Here is a 22,093-nt window from a genome sequence, read left to right as displayed (position 1 = left end):
GACACCGCTTCATGATAAAAACTCTCACCAATGTGGGAGAACATAATAAAAGCCATTTATGGCAAACCCACAGCCAATATAATACTCAACAGTGAAAAGCTGAAAGCCTTCCCACTAAATTGTGGAACAAGACAAGGATGCCCACTCTCACCACTTCTATTCAACATAGTACTGGATAGTCCTAGCCACAGGAATCAGACATGAAAAAGAAATAAAAAGGATCCAAATTGGAAGGGAAGAGGTAAAATTGTCATTATATGCAGATGACATGACATTCTATATAGAAAACCCTAAAGATTCCACACAAAAACTAGTAGAACTGATAAATGAATTCAACAAGGTGACAGGATACAAGATTAATATAAAGAAATCTGTTGCATTTCTTTACACTAACAATGAAACATCAGAGAGAAAGTAAAGAAACAATTCCCATTTAAAGTCACACTAAAAAATAAAATAAAATACCTACAAATAAACCTAACCAAGGAGGTGAAAGACCAATACACTGATAAAGGAAACTGAAGATGATTCTAAGAAATAGAAAGATATCCCATGTTCTTAAACTGGAAGAATTAATATTGTTAAAATGTCCACAGTACTCAAAGCAATCTACAGATTTAATGCAATCCCTACCAAAATACCCATGACTTTATACACAGAACTACAACAAATAATCCTAAAATTTATATGGAACCAGAAAAGACCCAGAATTGCCAAAACAATCCTGAGGAAAAAGAACAAAGTTGGAAAGATATCCCTCCCAGACTTCAGGCAACACTACAATGCTCAGTAATCAAAACAGTGTGGTACTGAAAGAAAAAGAGACATATGGATCAATGGAACAGAATAAAGAGCCCCAAAATAAACCCACACAGCTAAGACCAAAAACCAAATGCAAGTAATCAAACGAATGCCCTACATCTGCGCTCATTCTGGCCCTTCTACTCTGTACACAATTCTAACAAACTTGCCTCCCAGGAGTAGGACAGAGCCAGCAAGTTGAAGGAAAACAAGAACCACTCAAGACAAAAAAAAAAAAAAAACCAGAAAAACGTGATGGAGACAAAAAACAAAAAAACCGAAAAACTATAAACAGCTGTCCTAAGAATTTAAAACTAACATCTCTTGGTCCAGCAAAAAGCTACCTGCACACTACCTCCAGGGACATCAATATATTGTAGCACAGTACAATAAATTATGTTCCAGGTACCTCGTTTAAGACAGGAAAATACATTTTTAGGTAACTTATATCCGTGTTTTATTTGGCCCTGTGGCAGGCGGGCTCTTAGTTCCCCGACCAGGGATCACACCTGGGCCCTTGGCGCAGAGTCCTAACCACTGGACCGCCAGGAAGTCCCACTAACATCTTTCTTTAAGCCATCAAAAAACCTAATGTAAAACTGAAACTTAAAAAGGAATATGCTTCGGTTAGGTGGAAACTAGCAATGTGTGGAACATTCCATCCCCCAATGATGTCAGATAAGGGGGCGGCCAGACTGAGCCCAGAGGCCAGGTAATAAACCAGAGTAGGAGCCATTCCAACCTGCACAAATAAATGTATGAGTGTAACAGTTAGAAGACTCTTAAGCAAGTGGCCAAAACATAAATAATTTGTGTTCCGCAGAGTATAAGGAATCTTCAGCACTAACCATGATAAAAACAAAAGGACAAAGTACGTGAATCACTTGAATTTATGCGTATTAGAATAGCCCTTGTCACCTGGGTAAAAGTTTAGATGGAAAGAACACAAATGATGAAATAAAGATGGTGAACAGAGCAACACCACTGAAGGAACCACAAAGAGCTGACGGATGAGAAACTTGTGTGACAGCTAAAGAAGAGAGCAACCGAGAGAGATGACCCAAGTACTTAACAAGCGTCAGGTTTACATACACTCAATCTTAACTTGTTCTTGCTTCTCCTGTTGTGCAAGCCGAGCTGCAACTTCTTCAGGTGGCCGCTCCCTTACAGAAGTTGAGGATGCTTCCTCTTGCAGTAAAACTAAATGAAAGGCAATCAAATTTCAGCACAGAATTTCAACAGCTAATGGGGACATAAAAACACCATCATTTGTGCTTGCCAGATGTATCAACTTGAGGGCATTTTTGTGATAAAGATTCTAAAACCACATCATCACTCAACGATTCCAACATGAAGAAATAAAGGGTCAGCTCTCAGCAATCCCATTATTGGGCATATACCCTGAGAAAACCATAATTCAAAAAGCGTCATGTACCAAAATGTTCATTGCAGCTCTATTTACGATAGCCCAGAGATGGAGACGACATAAGTGCCCATCATCGGATGAATGGATAAAGAAGATGTGGCACATATATACAACGGAATATTACTCAGCCATAAAAAGAAACGAAATTGAGCTATTTGTAATGAGGTGGATAGACCTAGAGTCTGTCATAGAGAGTGAAGTAAGTCAGAAAGAGAAAGACAAATACCGTATGCTAACACATATATATGGAATTTAAGAAAAAAAAATGTCATGAAGAACCTAGGGGTAAGACAGAAATAGAGACACAGACCTACTGGAGAACGGACTTGAGGATATGGGGAGGGGGAAGGGTGAGCTGTGACAAAGCGAGAGAGAGGCATGGACATATATACACTACCAAACGTAACATAGATAGCTAGTGGGAAGCAGCCGCATGGCACAGGGATATCAGCTCGGTGCTTTGTGACCGCCCGGAGGGGTGGGATAGAGAGGGTGGGAGGGAGGGAGACGCAAGAGGGGAGAGATATGGGAACATATGTATATGTATAACTGATTCACTTTGTTATAAAGCAGAAACTAACACACCATTGTAAAGCAATTATACCCCAATAAAGATATTTAAAAAAATAAATAAAGGGTCAGCTCTTAAACCCCTTGTTTTCAAAGATTTATTCAGACTTTGAAATTTAGGGAATGCCTAGACATTGCATAGTTCTGATGAGCATATCATTTACATAACCACAAATACAGATAATTTAACTACCTGAAGTTGCAGGCTTGGGTTTTCCTTCACCAGTTTCAGGGTGATCAGTTTCTGTAGATTCCTCATGCTGAACCAAAGGCGCTGGGACGGACAGTGTATCACCTGCCGCAGAAATAATTTGAGCTGCCTCTGTAGGTGCTATAAATATATGTTACACATGGTATTTACAGTTTCCTGGGTTAACAGAGAAACACACAGGAATCCACTGCTACTACCTCCCACTTCACATCTGACTCCTTAAAGACACAAACACATGTGCTGCCACTACTCAAACACACAGTCAGGGGCGCTGTCCACTGCACAAACCCACACACAATGAGCAATGGCTGGGAAAGCACAAAGAAGAGTCTGGTCAGCATCCACCTGCATTTCAACCATTATTCTCAGGCAAGCCTTCTAATAACAGTACTAAATGGTACTAAATCTTGACATGAGAAGGGGACGTAAGATTTACATAACATGGAAAAATAATAACAAATGAGAAAAGAGCCTGTAATGAAGAAGGTAGATAAAAGAAAGTAACCAAAAACTATTTTTTAATTGCTCTGAAGAGTGGCAGAGGTGAAAGAGGTGTGGGCAAGAACAGCACAGCAATTTTAAACACAAAGAAGACAAGTTCACAGTTTAGATGGTGAGTGAGTAAAGGACAGGACTCGGTTAAAGAAATTACTTCACAGACATATTTTTAAAGAAAAGAAGGTTGAAAAATCAAGAGCTTATAAATTATAAATAAAAGTGTTGATGGAAGAGAAATGAGTAATTCTGAAGGTGGAATAGATGGTGGGGTGGGGAGCAACTAAATGGAGAAAAAAAAATGTAAATAAACTGAAGGTCCCATTTAAGAGTTAAAGTTGGATTATCACAAGGCCCATTAACTGGTCTCCTTGCTGCGTCCGTGGCTCCTTTATCTATTCTCCACAATAGCCAGTAATCTTATTAAAAGTCAGCTATCAAAAAAAAAAAAAATGTCAGCTCTCAACCCCGGCTCATAATCCTCCCAACAACTTCCCATCCTACTCAGACTAGAAAACAAAACTCTTATGATGGCCTCCAACGACTGCCACTATAGGCTTTCTGCTCCCTCTCTATTATTGCTATTATTCTCCTCTTACTCTACCCCGGTTTCATTTGCTCCTTGCTAGAATACCCCAAGCCTTTGCACTAGCTAATCCTGCCTGGATGCTCTTCCCCACCAGCCCTTTACATGACTGACTCCCTCATCTCTTTCTAGTCTCTGCCCAAATGACACCTTCCAGAGGAAACTTTTCTTACCCACTCCATTTAAAATTGCAATATTCCCTCCCACACTTATCACTGTATGACATCCTAGACATAATTTACTTGTATATTTATATGCGACTTCCCTGCCCTCATCCCACTAAGGAATCTTCACAGCATTTGTCTGTTTTTACTGTTTTGTTCACTGCTATAACCCCAGTGCCTAAAAGACACCCAGCACTTGGCACACAGTAGATACTCAGTATTTACTGAGTGAAAGTCAGGTGATTTAATCAAGGACAGAAGTGAAAGGAGAAACATAATAAATTCAAATGCATGCAGACCAGGTTAGGACTAGGCACTGCTATAAATTAGTGTGGGATTACAATCATCAAGGGGAAAAAATCTGCAGATCAAAACTAGATGAAGACACTTCATCACTAAGAAAGAAGAGAGAAGAAAGAGCTGGTGAACAGGCAGAAAAAAGAGGTGTGGAAAGAGAACAAATCTTAAAATCTAAAGAGAGGGAAAGCTAGGAGTCAGAGAAAAGGAAAAAGAAACAGAAAAATAAGTGTGTTGCAGGCAAGACAATTCTTGTTACCATTACTTAGTAGCTGTTCACAATAAAGCCCAATTTCATATCCCACTCAACCCTTAAAAGGAGAGCCAAGATGACAGGTGAGAATACTCCCTCCCCAAGGTGAGGGAAGAGTCCTTCATGGGGACGGGCCCCCCTCTTGACCATGGGTACAAATACATTAAAACAATTCATTTACCTATAATTTTAAAAGAATGATTCTAAATATAGGTACCTGTTGTTGAAGCTGAAGCGTCTCCCTTTTGTTTCTGGAGCTGTGAAGCAGGCTGTTTAGATTCTTTCATTGCCTCAGATACACTAGAGGTTTTTAGTGGACCAGACTGAATCTTGGAAATGAAAAACATTTAACATTTCAGATATGACAGTGTTCTTAAAAACAGGCAGCACAAAGTATCTTGTATTATTTTAAAAGTCAAGTTTTTCAGGCTTTTAACATAAAGGTATCAACAATTTACAACAATGTATTTTATTTTTTAATTTTTTTTAAGCTTCTTTATTGGAGTATAATTGCTTTACAACGGTGTGTTAGTTTTCGCTGTATGACAAAGTGAATCAGCTACATATAAACATATATCCCCATATCCCCTCCCTCTTGCGTCTCCCTCCCACCCTCCCTATCCCACCTCTCTAGATGGTCACAAAGCACCAAGCTGATCTCCCTGTGCTATGCGGCTGCTTCCCACTAGCTATCTATTTTACATTTGGTAGTGTATATATGTCCATGCCGCTCTCTCACTTCGTCCCAGCTTACCCTTCCCCCTCCCCGGGTTCTCAAGTCCATTCTCTACGTCTGCGTCTTTATTGCTGTCCTGCCCCTAGGTTGATCAGAACCATTTTTTTTTTAAGATTCCATGTATATGTGTTAGCATACGGTATTTGTTTCTCTCTTTCTGACTTACTTCACCATGTATGACAGACTCTAGGTCCATCCACTTCACTACAAATAACTCAATTTCCTTTCTTTTTATGGCTGAGTAATATTCCATTGTATATATGTGCCAAAACAATGTGTTTTATTAACCATAGTAAGAGAAGCCATCGTACTAGAAAAACGCAGTCCAAAAATGTCATTCCAAATGACCAGTCTATATTTTAATAGTAACAAAGACTTCTCTTAGGGCAACTAATAAAGTACATGATATATGACCTTCCCTTTAAACACCATTCCTTTTATATATACAACACTGAGAAGGCTATTTCCATTCGCATTCTAAATCCAGTTATGGTGTCTTCTAAATAAATTCAGTTAAAAACAAATGTTTTTTTAGAAGGCTCTGAGTAAAAATGAAAATTCATCTTTTTTCTCTCTAATCTCCAAGATTCCCATACCTGCACGCTAAGATATATGATCTAATTGTGAGTAATGCCTGTTTTTCTCTTTCTCAATAACCACCTGCCTTAAGTTTAAGGCACCACTCATTAACAGGACTGCCAGGTGATGTGCCACAGAAAATTACTGAGTAACAGAAATATTTTCATTCACCACCTATGCTGTCCCCTTTTTTGCCAGAACTTGGCAGTGGGACTCAGATATCCCTAAGATGTCTACTCAAACATAATAGAAATGGTTCTGAATTTTGTCACTACCAGAAATCAGAAATATATCCATTTTCGGGCTTCCCTGGTGGCGCAGTGGTTAAGAGTCCGCCTGCCGATGCAGGGGACACGGGTTCGTGCCCCGGTCCGGGAAGATCCCACATGCTGCGGAGCGGCTGGGCCCATGAGCCATGGCTGCTAAGCCTGCGCGTCCAGAGCCTATGCTCCGCAACGGGAGAGGCCACAACAGTGAGAGGCCCGCATACCGCAAAAAAAAAAAAAAAAAAGAAATATATCCATTTTCTTATTATTAAAATTTTGTTATTTTTTAACTCATGAAATGCATGCTCACTATATAACAAGCAAAATAACATACATCAAGATACATCATTGTTTTAGTTTGCCCCTTCATTGCTCCTTCCAGCACTCTCAGGGAGCCACTGCTAATGCCCTGAAATCTATCCTTCCACCCATGAGCTCAGGTATATATACATATACAATTTTTCATTTCTTTAAACAAACTAAAATAGTTAATTTTATATTATACAAATTATCATGTAACCCTTTTTTCATTTAACAACATATTATGGACATTTGCTTCTGGTCAAGAAATTCTTTTTAGTTGAATAATATTCTAATTTAATTGTATATCCTAATGGAGTGGCAAATCCCATAATTTGGTCAATTACTCCCCTACTTATGGACATTCAAGTTGTTTCCTGATTTTTGTTAAGCATTCTTGTCCACAGACAACTGAAAAGCACTAGAGTGTGCTGTCTGCAGGATAGTTGCCAGAAGAGGGAGTGCTGGGTCAGAGGGCTTGTATATTTTTAAGACATTACCACTTTCACATAAGGTTCTGGCAACTCACACTTCTCACAACAAATGTGTGTGTATGTGTTTGTGTATAAATACGGCGTATTTCCAGACTCCGTTGTTCTGTTCCTCTAATTTCTATTCCTATGTCAAAACCTTATTGTTTGATGAAAGTAGGATTGTAACAGTCAGTATCTGGAAAAGCAAGTGACCTCTGACCCCCTACCCCAACACTTTTTAAAAATGTCCTTGACTAGTCTTATACATTACTTATTCCTCCACATGAACTTTAAAATCATCTTGTCTGGTTCTTCACCCTCTGGAAAAATCAATTAGAATTCATATCAGATGTCTGTGTGTGTACTTATGTACATATACACACATATCATAAAAACATTATTTCTCTCAAATATATACATATTTAAGAGAGATTTGAGAGAAATGCATATATTTAAGAGAAATGACATTTTTATATTACATCCCATCCAGGAACATAACATTTGTCACCATTTAGACAGGTCTTATTCTATGTCCATCAAAAAGATTTTAGGTTTATCTTCTCTCAGTATTTACTGTCTATGCATAAATAACCATGTTGACACTAAAAGGGTTACCATGAAATAAAATGCATAGTTTCTAAAAGAAACAAGTTTGTAAGAAAGCACAACAGTATAGAGTGCTGAATAAATGGTACAAATTAAAAAATAAAAACAATAATTGCTATTGGAATTCAGCTGTGTAGTGAAAGATGCAGGCCTTGAAGAGAACACTGAAAGACAAAAGAAAGGAAGTCACTCTGAGTAGAAGACAAACATGAGAAGAGTTGTACATATGGAAAGGATCACTCTTTAGTTCTCTAGTTTACCAAGGACCTTGGAAGAATGCCTGGTACATAATAAGCACTTGATTGACATTTGAGTAAATGAATGAATGAAAAGCACAAGGCATATTTGTAAGGTAAACAAGTATGAAACTAAGTATTTATGAGCAGGACCATACAGAGATAAGACTGGAAATGTAAATGAGAGCCAGAATGCCAAGGGTACTAAATGTCAACCTAAGAACCAGCAAAAGTCATAAACTACAGAAATAAAGGAACCAACAGCCAGCTCCTAGGTTAACATTTAACCTCCTGGCTTCACTTTCCTTATTCAGAACATGAGACAATCTCTCTTCTGTCTTTAAAACAATAGGAATCAAAGTTCTTGATTAAGTGATATGATGAAAATATCATGAAAACATCACAGCACTTATTCTAGAAGATTCTCTGATACTGATATAAGGATGGCCTAGATCATGTTAGGAAGAGAGACTGGGGGGTTGGAGACTGGGAGGAAGTGGGAAAGGCTGTGTGTCAGGGGAGAGGAACAGGGCTAATTTAAATACAAAGTGATAAAGGTCAGAAATGAGATAAAGATGGTGGAAAGAAAACAATAAACATTAGAGATCTAACAAGATAGGATAGCTAGGACTTCCCTGGTGGCCCACTGGTTGAGAACCCGCCTGCCAACGCAGGGGACACAGGTTTAAGCCCTGGTCCAGGAAGATCCCACATGCCGCGGAGCAACTAAGCCCGTGTGCCACAACTACTGAGCCTGCGCTCTACAGCCCGCGAGCCACAACTACTGAAGCCCACGCACCTACAGCCCGTGCTCCACAACAAGAGAAGCCACTGCAATGAGAAGCCCGCACCACAACGAAGAGTAGCCTCCACCTGCCGCAAGCAGAGAAAGCCCATGCGCAGCTACGAAGACCCAGTGCAGCCAAAAATAAATTAAATAAATAAATGAATGAATTAAAAAAAAAAGAAATGAATGACATTAAAAAAAAAAAGATAGGATAGCTACAAAATATGGGCAGCTGTGAGGATGAATCCAAGAATTCTAACTGAGCTACTTGACAGCGTGGTACAATCTTTAATACATAAAAAGCAAATCAGGAAGAGCGCAAGTTTTGAGGTGGTGGAGTACAGACATGCAAAGTTCACAAGTGGCAATGTTCAGCAGGGTAGGGAAAGTGGGGCAAGAAGAGGCCAAGGCTATTTAGAATGACACCTGAAGTCATGTCAAGGGAGAAAAGAACACTACTCTGAACTGTTCAGCCTGACTGTATGCTCCTGAAATTGCTTCCAGCTCTTTCTCCCAGGTCTTGGAGCTTAAAATAGGCCCAGGACTTTAGAATGAAGCCCTAGGATTCTGCTCCTCGACTACTGAAGCTGCAACACTACCTCCCTCAGCCCACGTGGACATTTTAAAGTTCAGATGGAAGAATAAATGCTGTAGAAGACCAAGAACATGTTGAGTCATTTGGGGTGGAGGTGAGAGAAGTCAGAGGACACCTGCTTTTCCACATAGTAACTCTGTCAAAGGATTGGTCTCGAGACCATGTTAGATACTGCAGAACAGACGTCTACCCAGTTTCTAATAAAGAACTGGTCAGCCATGTCCAGCCTCACAGCATAAAGAAATATCCAATACCAAAGCAGCAAAAATTCATGCTCTCTTTTATACATTTTTTTCAAGCACCCGTTTGAAAGAGGAAATACGTTAACATGTTTAAAAAAAATTTGTAAGCCTAATGGGGGAAAAAGGGTGAAACTGAAGAATATGCACAAAGTTCCAGGAATACGAGAAGGTATTCCCGTCACAGAATCGGCATGTACCTGAAAATTCTGTGGCTGTTTTGAGGTCTAAAAGGAGCCATTACTAACTATGACATGTGGGTCCTGTGTCATGGCCATTCTACGTTTATGTTTTTAGTCTTCTAAGTCAGAGTTTGAAGGCTGCAATGCTGTAGGCTGACACAGAACCCCCTCCATCCACAGGGCAGCTGGGGTTACTTCTGCCCGAGCTGCCCCTTCCATTTAGCCTTGTGTGCCACATAATTATTTTCTATACGATGTGGACTAAAGGAGAGCACTTATGGGACTCCAAAGGGATAAAAATCCAGCTCTACGTAATATTACTTCAATTTTTTAAAAAATGAAAACATATACCCGGCAAAATATTTTCAAGATGAAAACAACCTGCTTTTCAAAGTATTCTCTAGGATAAGCTGAAATTGTGCTTAAAACTCTTACCGGCTTCTTTGGCAATGGAACAGTATACGGTGGGGAACCAAGAACCATCTCAAAGAGCTTGTCTGAGTAAGGTATGGTTTTCTCTACATTTTTCCGGAAATGGGAATCCCATTTGGCATACAGGATAGTGCCACCGATACCGCCACCAACAAACAAGATGCCAGCTCCAGCAATTTTGCTAGGAGACAACCTAAGTGAAAGAAACAGGAAACACATTTTTATTTTTTGGCTCTCCTAAACCTACTTCCTTAGACTAATGTAAGAGTCTCAAAGACCTCAAGCCTCTATTTCTCTACCACGGATTCAGATCACAGCAGCCCAGTTTATCACCACAGCTGCACATCACCTTTCCCTGATTTGTTTTTTAATATGTTCACAACAAAAAATAATATTTCTTTATGGATAATTTTTTAACACAGTAATATCTAGGATAGGAAGAATGAAGCAATCTTCCCTCTAACACTTAAAACTTAGCATGTTCAGGGACTTCCCTGGCGGTCCAGTGGTTAAGAATCCGCCTTCCAATGCAGGGGGTGCAGGTTTGATCCCTGATCAGGGAGCTAAGATCCCACATGCCTCCTAGACTTTAAAAATGGTCCACATCAAAAAAAAAAACAAACCTTGGCATGTTCACAATCATGAGGCTTCCTTTGAACCCAAAAAACAAGTATCACTAATTTTCAACAGTCCTCTCCCTTAAACATTTCCATAAATACAATAAAACAAATGTCAAGTAGAACAAATACTTTTAAAGTTCCAACGTGCTGAGTTCTGGATGTATATCTATTTGCCATAAAGGGGTGGGGGGGGGGTCTACCTTGGATGCCATCCAGTCACCAAAGAACCAAAAGGAGCACCCTGACAAATTTTCGCCTACAAATAATGCTCCAAAGATATTATGGCAAAGCTCCAGTGTTTGTACCCCTTAAAAAAAAAAGATTTTATGCAAACATTCTCATATCCAAAGAACGAACACACACACACGCCCCTCAGCATACAGTTAAAAGCCTATTTATTTACAGGGAGACATGCTACATACCGAGAACCGCCTGGAGTGGAGTATCTACGGCATGGTCGCAATGGACGGAGTACAAACCTCCCACAAAGACAACTCTAGAGAAGAAGGAAAAAACACCACAACCAATAGAGTTATAAGAATCTGGGAGGACTTTAGGGTTGGGAACTCAGTAGCAGTACTTTTACTACCAATACAAACGTCTTCATTAAACAAAAATTTATTTTACTTTCAGAAGCCAACTTACCTTACCATGAAACATATTTACAAACCCTTAAAAACAGTGATGCTTCCTACGCCCCAAAGGCTCATATAAAACGACTTTTAAGATTTCAAAAAACAGGGACTATGAGACCATGATCAATTAGCATTTTTTTATATTGAGGTACAGTTGATGTATGGTGTAAGTTTCAGGTGCACAACATAGTGATTCACATTTTTAAAGGTTATATTCTATTTATAGTTATTATAAAATACTGGCTATACTTCCTGTGTTGTACAATATAGCCTTGTAGCTTATTTATTTTACAAATGGCAGTTTGTATCTCTTAATCCCCTACCCCCGTCTTGCCTCTCCCCACTTCCCTCTCCCCACTGATAAGCACTGATTTGTTCTCTATATCTGTGAGTCTGTTTCTGTTATATTCACTAGTTTGTTGTATTTTTTAGATTCCACGTATAAGTGATATCATACAGTACTTGTCTTTGTCTAATTTATTTCACTTACCATAATGTCCTCCGAGTCCATCCATGTTGCTCAAATGGCAAAATTTCATTCCTGTTTATGGCTGAGTAGTATTCCATTTTATACACTCACACACACAGACACACACAGACACACACACACCTTCTTCATCTGTTGGTGGACACTTAGGTTGCTTCCATCTCTTGGCTATTGTAAATACTGCTGCTATAACACTGGGGTGCCAATTAGCACTTTTAATGTTATGTATGCTAATTATTTCTTAGAGACGATTTGCCATGTTTTCTTTTTTATAAATTTATTTATTCATCTAAATCTCAAAGTTCATTTTGGTTTCTCCTAATATATAATCAGACTAAAAGTCAATAATTTTAAGAAAAAAAACTAAGTTTACTAATGTCATAAATGTTCATGTAAATACTTATCTCCCTATAAGTTGTCTACCTTTACACAAAAGCAAATGATCAAGACAATGCTGTGTGATTTGTTTTAATCAAAGTAAAGCACATAACATCAAACGTTTCTTAACAAAATGTAGATCCCTTAAATAAAAGAAACAAATGGGCATCTAAATACTATTTGGGGAGGCTTTTGATAAACCTAAGGCCATGCATAGCTATCAATTAGAAATTTCAAACTTATTGTATCCAGAAATAAAATCTTTTTTTATACCAAGTAGGAAATCAAACAGCAGCAAGGGAAAAAAAAATGCTTTCTCTAGGTTCCTTGATGAAACTGCATCTAAGGAGTAACAGAAAAACACAAACTTTCTTTTAAAAGTATCTTAAATTTTAAGAAAATATATCACATGATCAGAGAGCACATGAAATTACTCTAGAATTATAGTTGCATTTACATTCTATTTGCCAAAGCCTAGAGGTAAACATCAAATTAACATATTAATACATTTGGGGGAGGAAAAACTGTATGTTTTACAACGTGTAAAGCAGCTATAATTGGTATTTTAAAAGTATTTCAATTATTACCTTTAGTGTAGAATTCTCAACTGAAATTACAAGAAAAGGGTGTTTTCCTACTGTTCTATAAAGCAGGTAGCATGAAATTTCAAACAGAATTGCATCTACTTTCATATATCAACAACTCCATTTTGTTCACTTAGGGATGAAATATTAGGAAACCATTAAAGTTGTGTTTTGTTTAAGAAAGCATTTTTTTACCTCAATGGGTATAAAAAGGTATGAGTCAAAAATGAAGGCACTGTTAACGGCGGACAATTAGCTAATTGGAACGTCAAGCAGCAAACATAATAATGGATCCTTGATTCTGTGTAATACAGAGCCAGATTCAACACTAGAGTCTGAGAACACCCTAATTCACAGCAATATATACTTTTTAACCTGCTCCTTTATCCATCTTCTACTTTTACCCTGCCCCTCTTCCCTCCCTTTGACAGATATATTTGATGTGATTGTAAGTTTACAGTTCCTAGCATTAAGTAAATTTAAAATCTGAAATTCAAAATCAAAATGTTTAGTTACATACAGAGTGAAGTCTCCCTCATGCTTCTGTCTTCCAGCCACTTAGATTCCCTCTCCATAGGCAACCAATGCTATCTGTTTCTTATATATTCAGATAGTTTGTGACGGAGAAGTCCGGGCACGCCCCCTTTACACAAATGATACCATAACATACACCCAGTCCTGTACTAAAGTTCACTCAACAATATACACTTGAGCTCATTCTATATCAGCACATGAAAATCTTCCTACTGGATTTGAGTGATTCTGTACTCCACTGTATGGTTGGTTGTACGGCTGTTAGCATAACTGATGCCATCTTAGGCCCATACAGTTCCTCCTGTCCTTCCACAGACCCTGCCCAGGATGGTACTGTGTGGTAAATCGCTTCTCTGTCATCAAAGGCTTTGTAGTTAATAGATATTGTTTAATAATCATTAGGACCAGGGGGCCTCTACGCTCTGTTAGTCCCCAAACATTGAAGACCTTTGCTGACGTATTCCCCTACCCATGAGACCCGTTACCCACTCAATCATCTTGACTTAGGAATGCACGTCCTGTTCCCAAGCACGTACCCCTGTACTCTAGGTTAACTATAAAATCGTCCCAATAGCCCCTCAGACATGCGGAGTGCAGTTGTGAACGCTTCTGGATCATTGCCTGCTGGATCCCACCCTGTAAGTTACCCTATAATAAACTGATCTGTTGATTATGTGGAGCTGTCTGCCTTGTGTTTTGGTCTCAAGACGCTCTCAGTTTGGTGGGTACATTTCATTCCCTCTGGCCTCCAACAGTTGTCACTTAATATATTTAACCAGCCTCTTTTTGATGGTGACTGAGGTTTTGTTTAAATTTTTATTATAATAAACAATGAGAAACATACATCATTTGGGGTCAATTCCTAAAAGTATTCCTAAAAGTAAAATCTGAAATGTTGGTAAATATTGCTGTATTAGGGGCGTCCCTAGTGGCACAGTGGTTAAGAGTCCGCCTGCCAGTGCAGGGGATGGGGGTTCCCACAGCCTCTCCAACAGCCTTGCAGTGCAGTTTTAATCACAGTTTCCTTTGTTATGACTGTGCATCTTTTAATATATTTATTACCTATTTTACTTCCTTTTCTATGAACTGTCAGTGTATCCTCTGACCACTTTTAAATAAGATTGATCATCTTCATGTTCTAAGTGTTCTTTACATACAAAGAAAAATTAGCCATGTCCCTGCTACTTGCAAATGGTTTTATCCAGTTTGTGATACTTTTATAGCCAAAAGTGTCCATCTTTTATGATTTCCGGGTTTTCTCCTATTCTTCGAAAGTCACCCTCTGATGATAAAATAAGTCTTCCATGGTATTACTCTCATGGTTTCATCTTTTTTATATTTAAATCTTTGAATCCAGTGTAAAGTATATGGCATGGATTCAACTTTATTTTTTCTTAAATGTCTATTCAGTTGTCCCTAAATCGTAGACTGAATAATCCATTTTTTCCCCAACAATTTGAAATGCCACCTTAAAATATACTCAATTCCTTGATGCACTTAGATTTCCTAATTTGTTCCACTGTTCCACCTATTCACACACTTCTATTCATAGACTAACCCCACAATGTTTTAACTACTGCATCTTAGAATTAGGTTTTAACCTGGTAGAGCTAGTCCTCTCTTCTAGTACTATTCTTTTTCAGAATTTTTCTGGATATTCTTGCTTTTGCTTTTGTTTTTGAAAGCTGAGCTTTGAATTAAACAATTGTAAAAATGCGCCAACTGTAATATGCACCCTGATTTAAGAAGGGATAAAACGTGAAAAAATTTATCTTTTATGACCAAAACATAGTAGCAATAAAAGGTTTCACACTTGGGACTTCCCTGGTGGCGCAGTGGTTAAGAATCCGCCTGCCAATGCAAGGAACATGGGTCTGATCCCTGGTCCAGAAAGATCCCACATGCGGCGGAGCAACTAAGCCCATGTGCCACAACTACTGAGCCTGTGCTCTAGAGCCCGTGAGCCACAACTACTGAGCCCACGCGCTGCAACTACTGAAGCCCGCACACCTAGAGCCCACGCTCCGCAACAAGAGAAGGCACCACAATGAGAAGCCTGTGCACCACAACAAAGAGTAGCCTCCGCTCGCCGCAACTAGAGAAAGCCCACGCACAGCAATGAAGACCCGACGTAGCCGAAAAATGAATTTAAAAAAAGTTTCATACTTCTGTACAAAAAAAAGAAAATTGATTGTATCCTGAGGCAAATAAACAGGTTTTTTATCTGAAATAGTGGCTCCTGGTTTAAAAAATTTAAGTATCCTATTCATTAGGCTACCATCATAGTCTATGTTGCATTTCATATTCCAAACAGAGCTTTAAGAGTCAAAATACTTAAGTTTTTCATGGTTTTATCACCCAAGTATGAATCCCTAGATACAAAGTTTAGTCTTGCCTATTAAAAAAATATGGGTATCTTCTAAGTCTATTAATCCATAGGTCTTTTACTCTATAGGTGTTCCCTCCAGTAATTATTCTGTTGAAGAAATCTGTTTGTTCAACCTGCAGAATTTTCCACAGACTGGATTTTGTTCAAGGTGCAATTTAACACGTTCCTGTCCTCTGTATTTCCTGCAAGCTGGAGCTGGAACCAGACACTTGATCAGACTCAGGTTTACTCTCTTTGGCAAGACTTTAGGGGGTGGTGTTTTCTTTCATCGGGAGGTACACAACATCTGCTTGCCTCTCTTTTTGTGCTGTTATCAATTGTGCTGATGTACAATGTCTAGATCCATTAATTTATTGGAAGTTGCAAAAAGTGGTCTCTAATTCTATTTTTCATTTATAATTTGACGTATTTTATAGAGATGCTTCCCCTCATCTACAATTTGATTACTCAATAGTACAGTTCACAGAGGAAAGGAGGATAAATGGTTGATTCTTTTTATCCTTTTATCCAGTTATCCTCTGATGATGAACAATTGTGCGGTTTTTTGGTTTTCATTTATTAATTGTGACAGATTGTATTTTCCAAAAACTGCTATAGTTCACAGCTCACATGCTTTTCTAGAACCTTGCCACTTCCCCAGAACCTTGCAAGCTCATGAGACCCCAAGAACCTCCTAATGGAACCTCCTTAGAAATGAAAGATATTTACTTATATGTTATTTCCTTATAAGTATATACAATACAATTTTTATCTGTATAATAATAAATATTATTTACCATAAAAGAATAAATAAAGACTAGGTTTGGGGTGATCTGTTTTACAGCTATAACCAAACAGATGCTTGTACCTGGAAATAGGGTGCTACTATAAAACATAAAGCACGTGTTAATGACTTTGGGACTGGGGGGTGGGGAGTGAAAGTTGGAAGGGCCTTGAGGAGACTGTTAGCAGAAGCCTAATGGCCTTCACAGAAGCTGTCTTGGTGAGGGCTTAAGAAAAGTGAGAAAAATATTTTTGGAACCTGGAGGAAAAAGGGATCTTTGTATGTAGTGGCAGAAGTTTATCAAAATTGTCACCCGTGGTAAGACGTGGAAAATAGAAAATTAGGTATAGCTATACCTAATGAACTGATGGATTTAGCTAAAGACAGTACTAAGCAGAACGTTCACAAGTGCCAACTGCTTCCTTTTAGCAGAGTATGATAAGGATAGCACCAAGCTTCTGAAAGACAAACAAACCGAAAAAAACTGTTTAGCTTTCAAGCAAAATTTGAAGGAAATATAAAGGAGCTAGTAAAAAAAAAAAAAAAGGAGCTAGTACTTGGTGGGTTAAAAAATAAGACTGTTTCTCATTCTCAGCCTCTCCAGTTAGCAACGATCCTTTAAGACCTCAGAAAGATCTCAGGAGGTGCTCCTCACAGAACTTTTTATACTGAGAAAAGGCCCACTAAGGACCTTATGAGTATGCATCCCATATTCTTTTTATTAAACAACAGGGCAACTGAGAATCTTAGGGGTTTGAGACCACAGCAGCCTCACAGGGAGCCCAAAATTGGAGAAGAGCTTATTCTGATCAGATTTGTGGGTGTGGCTCTTGTCTAATGGAGAACACCCCAGTAAGACCCACAAGAAACCCACAGAGTCATTAAGATGAAAAACAGGCCGGCCTGGATTTAAAGGTGAAGAGTATAAAACAAATAGAGGTTTTGGGCCTCTAGAACCTCTACAGACAGAAAGCAGTCTGAGAAAACGATTCAGCTGCCAACAGGCGACACATCTGGAAAAGGAAGGATGGGGCTTCCCTGGTAGTGCAGTGGTTAAGAATCCACCTGCCGATGCAGGAGACATGGGCTCGAGCCCTGGTCTGGGAAGATCCCACATGCCGTGGAGCAACTAAGCCCGTGCACCACAACTACTGAGCCTGCGCTCTAGAGCCCGCGAGCCACAACTACTGAGCCCACGTGCTGCAACTACTGAGCCCGCGCGCCTAGAGCCCGTGCTCCGCAACAAGAGAAGCCACCACAATGAGAAGCCCGCGCACAGCAACCAAGATCCAGCACAGCCAAAAATAAATAAATTAATTAATAAAAAGAAAAGGAAGGATGATTCAAAGGGTGAAACCTGAAGCCCAGAGGGTAGAACCAAGAGCTATGGAGAGGGACTTCCCTGGCGGAGCAGTGGTTAATACTAAGCGCTTCCACGGCAGGGGGCTCGGGTTTGGGGAACTAAGATCCTACATGCGGCGCAGTGCAGCCAAAAAAAAAAGAGCTATGGAGAAACATTCCCAAGCAAGAAAACTAAGTCCTAATTAAGCAAGCAGCAACATGTGTCAGTTGGATTTGACATTTGTTATGAACAGTGACTGCTGTGTGCCTCTTTGGAAGGGAGTGTCACACTATATTGTGTGTAGGGTATATGGGGAACAGATAACTTGTCTCTTTAGTTCACAGGTCTTTAGACTGAAAGGAAAAGCACTTAAGGAACTGTACCCAACAGATCACATTCAAGATGTCTTACCTGCAAAGGGATCTGACTTGATGGCAAGATCCTGGTCCGTTAGTCTAAGCCTGATGCTGTGATGGGATGAGGTTTTGGAGGGTTATGAGGAAGGCTGTGAATGTATTTACATGTGGGAGGAATGCAAGTTGTCATGGCTACAAGGCAGACTGTATTGTCCAAAACTGACTACAACAATATTTCCTGTAACACATGCTCTTCCAGAAACTTGCTACTCCTCCAGCAAACTGAGCCCTTCCCTGGAACAAGGGCATGCGTTAGTTACTAATTTACTAATAGAGGGCAGTGAAAGTGAGGCTCTGTGACTTCTGAGACCAAGACATAAAGGGGATACAGTTTCTGCCTGGCTCTGCCCCTCATCACACTTGCTCTTGGAACACAGCCGCCAAACTGGGAGGAAACCCAGACACACATGTAGGTGTTCCAGCCAACAGACCCACTGAGGTCTCTCAGCTGCAGCCAGTATCAGCTGTCAGACACGGGAGTGAGGAAGCCTTTGAGATGACTCTAGCCCCAGCCACGGCCTGACTACAACCTCACGAGGGACACAAAATGCCCAGCTGAGGCCAGAAACCCCCAGAACTGAGGGAGGCAGTCAATAAATCTTTTACCCCAAGCTCAAGGTGCCTTAGCAAACCAAAACAGGAGGCAACTCATGGATTTAAACACTTGTGATGAACTTAAACCAGTTGCAACTGTTATCCTTTTGAAAACTCAAATTGTCCCATTTCTGGCTAATGGATGCTACTTCAAGTTTATTATATATTATTTTATATTACTTTAATTATATATATATATTTAAGTCTAGCTCTGTATATATCAGGCCATCTGCAACTGCCTGGTGTTGAGTGTTTTGTTTTGTTTTTTTCTCTGTGCGGTAAAAATCGCTTATAAAATTCACCATTTTAAAGTGTACGTTTCAGAGGCATTTAGTACATCCACAATGCTGTGCAACCATCGCCGTTACCTAGCTCCGGAACAGTTTCATCACTCCAAAAGTAAACTCCTGTACCAACTAAGCAGTCTCCCCATTTTCCCTTCTCCCCAGCTCCTGTCAGCCACTATCTACTTTCTGGCTCTACATTGGCAGGTGGATTCTTAACCACTGCACCACCAGGGAAGCCCCAAAACATTTTTTAATTTTGTGAAATCCAATTTATCTTGTGTCTTTTGGTGTCACGTGTAAGAAACCACTTCCAAATCCAAAGTCTACCTTCAGAACCCTCTTTCTTAAGCACCAAACTAAACTCTCTTTATTTATATAAACTGAACGTCCTAACTTTAACACACAAAATACTGGACACTTCTTAGTTCTGGAATACCTTTTTATTAATAATAACCAACAATGTAGAAAAGACAATACTGTTTCAAAACAATTTGCCTTGACATATAGCCTTGTAATAAATGTTATAAGGTTAGCATTGCTGCTTCCAACCTATAGAAACATGATTTTAACAAACAAAACCCCAAAAAGCAAGTTAAAACACACAATTCCCATGTAATGTTCTTGCAAAGACCACTTATTCCTTAGCTCTTCCAAATTAAAGTGAACATATAAAAAGAAACCACAATCCTGGAAACAGAGACTATAATACAAGTCCCCTCATGTGAACCCTATCTGGAGGTTGCAGGTTTCCCTTCTAGATGTGGCCGTTTGCTGTAACTGACATTTCGGTTTTGAGATTTGTAATAAGGATTCCTCCCACACAAACAAAAGGTATCCCGAAGTTAATGGCAAGTTCTACATTTAAATTACAGATTAATATCCAACAACTCTTTCTATAGTTGACTAAAAATATTTTATAGGAATCATGCATTAAGGTTAAAAATATATCACATACACAAATCCAATTAAGTTTGGCATGAAAGCAGTATTATTTCCCAGTAAAAACATATTCTATAGGAGAAAAAGTGCTTTTCAGTTATGACAAGGAAATAGCAGACATTCATCAGTATGGCAAAAGCAGGAAGGTGATATTTCTCTAGTTTTCTCTGCATATATGTGTGAAAATATATATTACCTATATACTCTCAATCTTCTGTTCTAAGTTATGATGTAAAATGTATTTCAAAATGGTTTGAAAGCAATTGGTCCAGAGAAATGAAAATGAAGAATAATAAAAAAGGATTCTAGACTTCCCTGGTGGCGCAGTGGTTAAGAATCTGCCTGCCAATTCAAGAGATATGGGTTCCAGCCGTGGCTGGGAAGATCCCACATGCCGCAGAGTAATTAAGCCCCCGAGCCACAACTACTGAGCCCGCGTGCCACAAATACTGAAGCCCAAGCACCTAGAGCCTGTGCTCCGTAACAAGAGAATCCACTGTAATGACAAGCCCACGCACCACAACGAAGAGCAGCCCCTGCTCGCTGCAACTAGAGAAAAGCCTGTGCGCAGCAATGAAGACCCAACACAGCCAAAAATTAAAACAATAAATTTATTTTTTAAAAAAAGGATTCTAATATGCATAGAAGCAAACAGGCTGCATCATATACTAAACTACTTTCTACCACGTGTGCCTCACTACCTACATCTATTATTGAGTAACAGTGTTTTATAACCCTAATGAAAAGAAAGAATTCCAGAAGATGACAGCTAAAAATGTCCACACACAAGTTCAGTCCTAAATTAGCCCTGATATCAAACTTGGTCTTAGTTAAATAAGCTAGCTTAGTCAACCCTCAAAAATAATGTTTCTTTCGCTTTTTCAAAATTATAAGCAGATAAGATCAATGCACGTGCAGATGACCACTCCCAAATTTGTAGTCTGGGAGAGGGCCAGGCTAGGCTGAAAGCCCAGGTCCTCCAAACCCAAGGCCCACCTCAAAAAAGGTTGGGCCTGGCCATGCAGTCTTGGGACTAAAAGAAGACAGATGGTGTTAGGTCTGGGAAGTAAAGTGAGGAAGAATCAGAGCTCTGAAGCTCATTTCTGGGAAAGAAAGAAAGAGCAATTCATTTCTGCTGAATACCCACATGTAAGGAATTTAAGGATGATTAAGTCCACACATTGAGGATAAGCCAGATGCCAGCCGTGATGGTAAATTTTTTATGTCAACTTGGAGGGTGTTTTTGGATGAAATTAACATTTGAATCAATGAACTATGAATAAAACAGGTTGCCTTCCATAATATGGGTGGGCCTCAGACAGTCAATGGAAGACCTGAATAGAACAAAAAGACCAGTCTCCCCAAGCCAAGAGGGAATTCTCCGGCAGAATGCCTTCAGACTGGAACTGCACCATCGGCTCTCCTGGGTCTCCAGTTTGCCAGCCTTCAGACTGAAAATGCACCACAAGCTCCTCTGGGACTGTGCATATCAAGCCTGCCAGCCTCCACAACTGCATGGGCCAATTCCTTATAGTAAATCTTTCTATCTACATGCACATCCTATCTGTTCTGTTTCTCTGGAGAGGTTCTAAAACCTATGGAGGTTTAAGTTTAAGGGAGGTCACATCCACTTGCAGAAATTAAGAAAAATTCACAGAACACATTTATTCTTTCATTCAAACATGTCATTCTTTCATTCAAACAGGTCACAAATGACACATCTTTATTTACTGAGCACCTATTAGGAGCTGGGACTACTGTGAGTACTGATATGGATACAGTCCCTTTCAGGAGGTTCCATTTTAATGTGGAAAATACACAATAAATACACAGTATGTCAGGTGGTGGTAGGGGCTACAAAGTAAAACCAAGTAGGGTAAGGGTAAGTTCA

At 39.4% G+C, this 22,093-nt stretch overlaps 1 protein-coding gene across 5 annotated transcripts in view; it reads right to left on the bottom strand.

The window, feature by feature from the left end:
• IMMT (inner membrane mitochondrial protein) overlaps nt 1–22,093 on the bottom strand; it is a 48,511-nt gene that overhangs the window by 22,532 nt on the left and 3,886 nt on the right. For 2 of the 5 annotated variants that reach the window (XM_060170130.1, XM_060170127.1), the window contains exons 2-6: nt 11,277–11,350; nt 10,238–10,427; nt 5,021–5,132; nt 2,991–3,128; nt 1,894–2,001 (exon numbers count right to left, since the gene is read on the bottom strand). In XM_060170130.1, the coding sequence (XP_060026113.1) occupies nt 1,894–2,001; nt 2,991–3,128; nt 5,021–5,132; nt 10,238–10,427; nt 11,277–11,350 (622 nt within the window). The remainder of the gene's footprint in view (nt 1–1,893; nt 2,002–2,990; nt 3,129–5,020; nt 5,133–10,237; nt 10,428–11,276; nt 11,351–22,093) is intronic. The other 3 variants (XM_060170132.1, XM_060170128.1, XM_060170129.1) reach the window with 3 other exon arrangements.

The sequence above is a fragment of the Lagenorhynchus albirostris genome, chromosome 13, assembly GCF_949774975.1.
Source record: "Lagenorhynchus albirostris chromosome 13, mLagAlb1.1, whole genome shotgun sequence".
Lineage (NCBI taxonomy): Eukaryota > Metazoa > Chordata > Mammalia > Artiodactyla > Delphinidae > Lagenorhynchus > Lagenorhynchus albirostris.
The sequence above is the reverse complement of the archived record's forward strand: the minus strand, read 5'-3'. Positions and strand labels throughout refer to the sequence as shown.